The 9447-nt window shown below is 47.9% G+C and overlaps 1 protein-coding gene across 2 annotated transcripts; it reads left to right on the top strand.

The window, feature by feature from the left end:
* Positions 1-6103: 6103 nt before the first annotated feature.
* LOC135399627 (uncharacterized) lies at positions 6104-9227 on the top strand. 2 transcript variants are annotated; one of them, XM_064631351.1, is made up of 2 exons: positions 6104-6201; positions 6937-9227. In XM_064631351.1, the coding sequence occupies exon 2, from the start codon at positions 6989-6991 to the stop codon at positions 9125-9127; it is 2139 nt and encodes a 712-aa protein (XP_064487421.1). In that variant the 5' UTR covers positions 6104-6201; positions 6937-6988; the 3' UTR covers positions 9128-9227. The 2 variants fall into 2 exon arrangements, with proteins under 2 accessions (XP_064487421.1, XP_064487419.1); XM_064631349.1 differs by having other exon boundaries at positions 6114-6252.
* Positions 9228-9447: the final 220 nt, after the last annotated feature.

Here is a 9447-nt window from a genome sequence, read left to right on the forward strand (position 1 = left end):
GTGTCCGCTAGATAAGTTCCCAGGAGCTTTACAAACGGTATGAAGGAACGCTGTTAGACGCATACGGGCTTCTCAGACGATATGAGGAGGAAGGCGAGGAGTCGGAGAGCCGCATAGTCACTGGTGCCGAAAACTATGTACTGTAGGGGACACGGTTGTCTAAAATCAGCATTCCGTCGTTTATCTAATCCCAAATCTCCAGGTGTTGCAAGACTATTTGTGTTGAGTAATCAACACGTGCAGCACATGGTCCACCTTCCAATACAGTATCGGTACAACACTTTCAAGCGCAACAGAGGTAATATGGGACGGAGAAGTACTGACAGGTGATTTTAGCTAACCGTGTCCCCAACAGTACATTAAGGCCAGTTCCCACTTATAGCGTTTTGCTACATAGCGCTAGAAAATTGCGCTATTTTTTCCTCCACGCATTGCTGCGAACCGCTGTAAAACCACTCTTGTCGAAGTAGAGCCCCGGTCAAGTTTTCTTGCCCTATTTTGAGCGGCGAGTCTGCGTTAACCAATCGTGGGCTTCTTTCAGCTGTAACCTCGCAGAAGCTGGGGTATGTTTTGCTCGATCACTCGAAGCATCAAGACGGGAAGGCGACGACGACGACGACGACGATGACGTGCAAATGGCCACAAGTTTCGTTTGCCCGTGCATTTATGGTGAGCTAGCCATAGTGCATTTGCCAATGCATGGCTGTTTGGTTGCTATAGCTCGGTATCGCTATCACAACATCGAAAGTGTCATCCGCCTTCATGGTGCGGATGCCCGACGCGGACAGTAAACAATCACGGTAGTACCGGTGCGTCACGTCGCAACGAGATATCCCGTGACTGTAGCAGGATAGCGCTCTGTGCTCGGTTGTATGTGAGAACGGCAAGCGGAAAAACAGCACCAGATTTTGATAGCTGTTTTCTAGCGCTATAAATTTGATAGCGCAGCACCAGAATTTGATAGCGTTGTATGTGGGAACTCGCAGCTGAAAGAAGCCCTCGATTGGTTAACGCAGATTCACCGCTCAAAATAGCCCTAGAAAACTTGACCGGGGCTCTACTTTGACAAGAGTGGTTTTATAGCAGTTCGCAGCAATGCGAACCAGAAAATATAGCGCAATTTTCTAGCGGTATGTAGCAAAGAGGTATATGTGGGAACTGGTCTTTACTTTCAACCAGAGATGAAAACAAGTACCAGTGTGTCGTCACAGCGCGTCACTGAAGGCGAAGAAGTTCTAGCCCCTAGCTCCCACCTTCTAGCCCGCCACAAGGCGACTATGGTGAAAGTCCTCTTGAGGATCTCTTTTATGCTTTCTAAGGGGGCAGCTTTGTTTAGCAATACACGCACTGGGGGCACATAGTGAACGTAAAAGCACATTGTGATCTGCTAGCGACGAAGCATCAGCATGTGTACGAAGCAGGACACCGGCTGATTCTCCACGGGGTCCAGACCATTGTAGTGTCGTGTGGAATGAACAGGCTGGATACCTACGAGGCGAACGAGTGTTCCACTGCTGTGAGGATACCGTCGTTCCATTCTTAGACGTATAGGGGCATCCGTGACTTCTCGCCAATGGACCTTTGATATTCTTCCCCTATCTATGCTTGCAGGAGTTGATCCAATGCTCCCTTTCCGGATACCTCCGGATGAAACACCTCTCGTCAAGACGTTGCATTAATTCATCGGATGCGACTCCAGTGTAGTCATTACTGCTTAGTGGCGTTGCCGCTTGAGACATGTTGACTCTCCCGGTGCCGTTACTGCTGTGATCTGGGAACACATTCTTCACCTTCTTCTTTATTGCCCGTACTATAGCAACCTTTCAGAACCACACTTTCATTGTCTGTAAATCAGCTGGACTCCCGCCCTCTCAGTATGTCAAAATTGCTTGGTCCATTGCCCCATTCCGCCCACCAACGCGCTGCCCTAGAAACAATTTCAGCTTTTTGGACACTATAGGACTTCGGTTACTGCAAGGCGACTCATTATTTCATTTCACCACATTACCGTCTGCAATAGGGTAGCGTACCGTACCTGGCGATGAAACTCCCCAATCATTATCGTTAAATAAAGTTGTTGCTTGTTGATTACCTTCTACAACCACCATAATCGCCTGACCTCGCGCCGTTGGATGTCCACGCCTTTGGCCACCTCAAGGGGGTTCGTTATACGAGCGTAATATTGCATAAAAGTGTGAAAGAAGCAGTCAATACGGTGTGCGTCTATAGAAACTAAAAGGCCTTTTCGCCACGTGGGTACGGTATAATGTGACTCCCGTCTGTCGCCGCAGATGACACAAAATAACATATGGCTACCAGTGGCTAGCCTTGCGGCTGGAGGCGGCCCGTCTCCTTGCTACGGTCACTGAAAGAGTGGCTGGATTGGCGGACCTGGAGTACCATTTACTGTGTGCACGGAAATCTTGTGTTTGTTCCCTCATCCCCTACGCTTCTACAGAAGCCACCGGCTAATGGTGAATGAAATGCCAAAAATTAAAAAAACTAGGTATGAGACTGCTTATACACACGTTCACCGAAGCCCTTCTGTTGTCCACTTGCATTTAAAGCCTTGCAGAGATGTCAGCGTTGTAGTGACTCATTTACTGTAACTCTTGCGGTGAGCTTGTGTAGTCTCTTCCTTCTGTTTGGGGGCTCTCTGAACAGCCACCATCCACAGAGAACGAGCAGAGCGCCAGTAAGCTCCTGAACATACCCTGACATGAAAATTAGCATTATTAGAACTCCCAAAACAGACAGAATCGGCTTGTGCAGTAAAGCAGCACTGCAATTCTGTGTTTCAGTAGTTTCCTCACACACATTGCTCATGTACAGATAAAATATGTGGCACACGGATAAGGTGGAAGTGGTGCTGTGATATCTTAGATATATACCTGACCGAGAAACAGCACTGAGGCAAGGCAACTTTAAGTGCACACAGTGGCGGGATGCCTTTCAGAAGGGGAGGTACATCCACTATCACCTACAACACTTCGAATGTTCCAGTCCGTGTAAGTGAGGAGTGCAGGACAATTGCCTAGTAATCGTTGCTAGCTTGAAATACTGTAAATCACCTTCATGCGGGCCAAAGCTGCTTCCCAATGTCCTGATGTGCACATTTCGCATGGAGACCTTGATGCTCATGAATATATGAAGCAACGTTATGATCTAAATATCCATGATATGCCATTGTATCGTGAGGCATTTTACGAGAACCAGGTTTCCATAGTCATTGCTTGTTCATGTGCGCACAGATGTGCATGTTCATGATACTGTGGCACCATTATTGTAGCACCAGATGTTGCTTCACCAGCGCTGCTTTATGTACCTCTTTCCTGGGGCCTGAGCAAGGAGAAGCAGAAATTATACCTGTTAAGGCTAATACTGCTAGGAAATGTGCGAAAAACATCTACATATTTAAGCTACAAAATGTGATCAACAATGTTAATGGCATAGCTTACCCCCCCCCACTGTACCCCTTCTAATAGGAAATATGTTGTCAATCAATGGACAGCATGTGTTATGGCGGCGTGCTACAAAAGAAACGCGGCCCTCTTGCAACGTGCCATGTGTTAAAACGATGATTCACAGATAGATGAGTCTTTCTCTAGACTTCACTTATTTGTGCCAATCTGTAATGGGCATGCTGACCGTCATTCCTTGCTGGTGAAGGTACTCGAGCACGTTTTAAAGGCCTGCGGTTGATGGAGTCAGTTTCAGTAGTATAGAAGAACACAACGGAATTTGTGGCACGTAATAACTTTACATTACAACTTGAATACACAGCACTCACAGACACAGCCTGGCTTTTAAAGAGGAACAACAACATGCTACCATGTATGTGGGATATGGGGTAGTTCTATGGTTGGGAAAAGGCTGAGGGTGATGATACAGAAGTCCAGACAGACAAGAATGTCTCAAAACAGGAACTCCTAAGTCGTTGCTGATTTCAGCTGCTCTGACTGTTTTGTCTTGCCTGTGCCCAAGCCTCAGACTTCTCCAAACTCATGTAATTTCGCAACCAGCTTCTCTGAGAAACTGCGTAGTTCTACATACATCCACGGACTATAGGGCTAGTAGCCCCATATATTTGTCGTTCACATTACATTGTGTGCAAGCCATAGTGCAAGTTCGTGCGGACACTTACCTGCAACCTCGGTCCTTTGGTGCTATCCTCTTTGTTGTCGTCGAACGAGGCAGGTGCCGCATCCCTTTTCAGCGACTTTTCCAGTCCAAATCGGCCTTCAGGTAAACGATCTCGTAACGTTCTGATGCAAAATGCTTCGAGCACACACGACAGTTGCCTTGATAAGTTCAGAGCAGTCAACCACTGGTTTCGTACCACCCAATCACACACAAAATCAACTGGGAACTTGGTACGAAACATCTTTGTTATTAGCGTACCTGCTCGTAGTGCGAGAAGCACGGCATCCTCACAATTCACTCACGCTGCATCTCTCACAAAGCGACAACTTAGACGAAGTTGCGTGTACTGACCAGCCGGAGGAAAAACAAAAAGATGACCAAATTAAGACGCAGGGAATGGTGCCCGTACAGGCGACTCTCGGTTTCGCTTTCAGCCTGACGAGTGACGATTGCTGGCGATTGCGAAACTGCGATCCAATAAACAAGCCAAGAAGAGCCAAGGCCAACGCTAAGCGTGACGTCAGCTGTTCAAGTGAACGATCGGACGACAAACCATAAAACGGATTTCGACCAAACTATTTTGGAAGTACATTCAGTAGGCATCAAACTTTGTGCCTGCTAGTTTTTGTTATAATTTGCGACAGTGAGTTTCCTCCGGAGCTGACCTTTAATATAGGAAGACTCTAGAGAACGTACTTGGCGCGCCGTTAATGGGATTCTCGTATCCCCGAGCGCGACTGCCCGGGGGAAGTCATCCGTTGGTCATGGACAGTGTTAGTGGACGAATTTTTGCTCCCTAACTACAGCGCAGCTGCTCCGGTTGTTGCCAACCCTGCGCTGTCACGTGGGATAACAAACGGGGGAAACGGGCCGATGGAGGCATATGATGGTAGGAACGCCGTAGGCGAAGGAAGCGAGGCAAGCCGTGTCACAGAGTTGAGTACGTACGAACCTTTTGGGTGCGTGCAGAACTCAGTAGTGCTATCGTTATCACAAGATAAACGTTGTCATATCAAATGTGAATCATATTTTATCTGTGCAATTACCTGCGGACACCGCTAACCCTTTGCTTTCCACCGACAAGGATGAACATGCTTACCGCCTATGAAGTGTTGAAGTTGCTTGCGTTTGTATGGTTTGCCAATGCAATCAATAAATCGTTACCCATCGTAACGAATGTAGGCATGTATTTGCGGAAGCAACAGAAATTCAAAGATGAATACACACAGTCAACCGTCATCTTCGTGCTACTCTGCGAATCAACGGGAATCGGAAATGGCAAAAACGAAACCACCTTCCGCCATTCCATGCTCTGCTCTGTCGAGTTTAGTGAAAATAAAGTGACGAACGAACGACAGCACACAACCAAGTGATGTAGTGGCAAAATATTCACTGCTTATTTGTTTAACAAATATATATGAGATACGTACGTAGTACGCCGAATTTAGGTAGCAAGTGATGAATTTAGGAAAAGGAGAGCGTCAAGTTTAGCGGAATGAAGCAGCCAACGGAAGGCAACGCCTCCCAAGACCAACGGATGGCTGCTCCCTTGTGGTCACGCTTTCCCGAGCGAGTCCGACCCCCCGAATCTCACCCACCAGTACACTATGCATCGGCAACACTCGACTAACATCAACCGCGATAGCTCTTCGCTGTTTCTTCGTTTTTTGTGATGAAACTTATCAGTTCAAGAGAAACACGTTGCATGTTGTAAAGGATAATTTTCACTTCCTCAGGAAAGAATGCGAGGAAATTATGCACTCAGCTGCGCCACCTATGGATCACACGGTCAAGTCTAGGCGTACGTAAACCTGAACCTGTAGCCAATGCCTAGTCTACTTATTGCCTCCTTGATGAAGCGCTAGCGACGCACATCGTTTCATACAGGAGTGCTGTTAACTAAAATGATGAACCTCATGGTATCAGTGGTGTGGGCCTCATACAAGAGACTAGCGACATTATCGCAGAAACAGTTCATAAGGACGGCACTGCAGAAACGCGCGAGCTTGAGCATCGCGTGCTCGAAAGGCAGGGACGGGAACGTGCATTCACAGAAATGTAAATATCAAAATTTCTTCCCACACTTATAGCTCTGCTGCGCCTGCTTAGGTAAGCTGTTTTGGAGGAGATTACTATTACATATTTGTCAAAATTGTATTTCATTTAGCTTGCATCGTTCTCCACTGACGGCATAGGTTAGGACTATATCTCCTAGTTCGAAACAGTAGCATGTTTATTTCGACTCGGTACTTCGGTATTTCGATACAGTAAAGGCGAGTACAGACGCCACGAGTGTTTCAAGTGCTTCTCTAGTATTGGCACTGTAGGGATCTGTGTGATGAAGCATTAATGGAACTATATGAAGTGTTGTCGCATATTGTTCTGTGCTTTATTTACTTCGTGTATGGCATTGAGCTTAATGTCCCAATTCTGGAATCAAATAATATATATAACCAAGTGCCGAACTGTAGGAGAGTTCGAAGTGACGGAACTGCTGATGTGGTATCACCAAGCTTCCCAGTGGCTTACGACCTTGTGATGCCTTACTTGATCTTGATGGACGCGTGTATCGTTAGCACCGACAAGGGACCAGTAAAGCATCGGTTTGCTTCGTGGCACAAATTGTACATTTCAAGTATCAGTCTAGGTAGTATGACGGTGTTGAAGACGTCTTTTCACATGCTGAGTATTGCGCATATAATTCCCTCATGGAACTGTTCTCGAGAGTGTCTTTCAGTATTGTCGCTTTTTCTAACGGAAGTGGTCTTACATGATTCCACAATCATTCCTCAGGGTGCCCGTTTAGGTGTCCGCACCCTGTGTCGCCCAGTCCTCCTCCCCTACGATGGACGACCACGGTGAAATGGTAGCGTGTCAAGTTGGAGATGCCCAGTGCATGCCGCCTTGTGGTGCCGAGGGTGCTTCCCCTGCCGCCTTAATACTCACTGAGGGGGACCAGCCTCCCATTGAAAAGAAGCCCAGCCAGCTTGTCGAACCAGATTTCCTGGCCACTACAAGGGGCGAAGACCCCGAACAGTGCTACAACGAACGCGCGTCGTCCCGGCTCGTCGAAGACCGTGGGGATGACGAAGTCAACAACAGGATGGCACTGACATCGAGTCCGTCGCCAATTGCACATAAACATCTGCCAGAAGACAGCGAGAAGCCACGACTGCCCTTATCCGCTGGACCGGCAGGCGCAGAGCTTGGTCTAGATCCAGGTTTTCTGAAATTGCTCAACAACGAGTCTGATCTGGATGAAGGTTACATGGTAAGCGAATTGCTAAAGAAAGGCAGGTTGAGGAATTCGACGTTTACTGAGAAAAGTTTGGTGATGGACATCCCCAAGCCAGCTGAACATGCAGCAGCGGACGCGGAGCGGGACAAGCAAGTCAAGAAGAAGATATCAGTGTTACTGGAAGCCACGCAAAACATTACTGTTCGATATCAAGTTCTGGGAACGGTCCGGTCAGGGTTCGAGCTTAAAAAGACAAATGCGAAGATTCAGTCCGACGCAATCTCCGAAGGTTGCATGAAGGGAAAGGCGAGCGATGGGATCACAACCGTTGTTCCTTCCAGTTCAAACAACAAAGAAATCTGCGGGTCACCAGAAAAGGTAGAGAAGACACCAAGACCCCTGTCTAGTTCGGACGAAATGTTGTACTTCAAAGAAAAAGTCCGCGCTTCTCTCGGAACCACCCTTGAACGGAAAGGAGCGTCGTGCTCGAAACTTCAACTCCATCAGAACAACACACGGACATCCCAAACGGATAAGCCTGCGAGAGTTATTCAGACGAAAGGCTCCAAGTCGACACTGCCACCTGCGTACTCGCCCTCTCAGCTCAATTTCAGCAAGGTCAAATCGCAGATCGCAGGGATGACACTGAAGAAGCCCTCGCGCATGTCACAGGTATCGCCCGCACCAAAGGCTTCAGAAAACGACGAGAGCGCAAGCGACGGAGACGTTCAGTGTGCCAGGAAGCTTTCCAAGATCACGCAGATTGTGATAAGCAGCTCTAAGCAAGCTCATCAACGAGACGAACCAGCAGAAGGAGGAGGTCATGTTTGCGTAAATGACAACGTGGCGACGCCAAGAGTTGAGGAGAAGAGGGAAGCGAATACAGAGCACTTTACGAAGCGTTTGCTCCACCGCGGTGGATCTATTGGGGCTACAGTAGCTACAATAGAAAATCAAAGTGGTGTTCTTGCAGGGATGAGACCCTTCCACGAAACAGCACCTTTGAAAGACACCCTGAAGACGCGTCGCGACCTAGCCCAGCAAGAGATAAAGGACAGGCCTGTCCTAGAAGTTATCGAGAAATCGGACCAACTCGTCTCACCGACACCTGGGGAGAAGGCTAAGCGCCGTGTAAGACGTTACTACCGACGTGAAGAGGATTTCTACATCGCATCCTCCTCCTCTTCGAGTAACGATAGCATGGTCAAACTTGATTCGTCGACGGTACCAACCGACGCCAGCGAGCTTATGACCGAAGGAGTGCGTGGAGGAGAACCAAACTCAAATATAGACGAGAACGTCAACGAGTCCATTACGTCCTGGTACTCCTTTGACAGCGATCCAGTGGGCAGGTCAGAAGCCATGTGTAGGGCTTCGACTCACTCTTGGCGATCCTACAATAGTCACACGTGTTCAGATGCGAACGTAGCGGGCGACGAAAGGAAGGCCACGCCTCCTCCGCCTCATGACCAGCCTGTGGGCGAGGAGGACGATGACGCCGGTATAATCGAGGATGCCCCAGCGGACGAGCGACCAGAATCTGCAGGGAGCTTCGGGTCATTTCCCGATTCTGGGAACGCGTCTGCCAGGACCGAATCGTTGTTGAGCTCCGAGGTATCGGACTGCGAGGAGAAAGAACATGGCGCTACAGGCGCTACGGCCGACAGTTCCACGGCGGAAAATGACGAGGAGAGCGCCAAATTCAAGGCATCCAACTTAATACGTTACTTTGAGAGCATACACTGACGTATTGCGGATCATGAAATTGTTGAGACCAGAAAATTATATCTAAATTTTATTTCTAGCGGAAAAATATTTATTATTAAATAAACCATTACTAGCGAAATGTCTGTATCATGCTTTTAAGTAAAGGGACTATGGCATCCGGGAATGTATGTATGAGGTCGATACGGTAGTGTATGCCACAGCATTCACAGTAAACTTTGCCAAGTTTCTCTCCCGCAAACAACTTATACTCATTCTGATTCTGATTCTGAGTGAAAAGACCTTGGTAGATACGCCGACTTTCACTTACCAGTGTGAGTTCTGACGTGACAATGCTGCGT

Source organism: Ornithodoros turicata, chromosome 7, assembly GCF_037126465.1.
Source record: "Ornithodoros turicata isolate Travis chromosome 7, ASM3712646v1, whole genome shotgun sequence".
NCBI classification, from domain to species: domain Eukaryota; kingdom Metazoa; phylum Arthropoda; class Arachnida; order Ixodida; family Argasidae; genus Ornithodoros; species Ornithodoros turicata.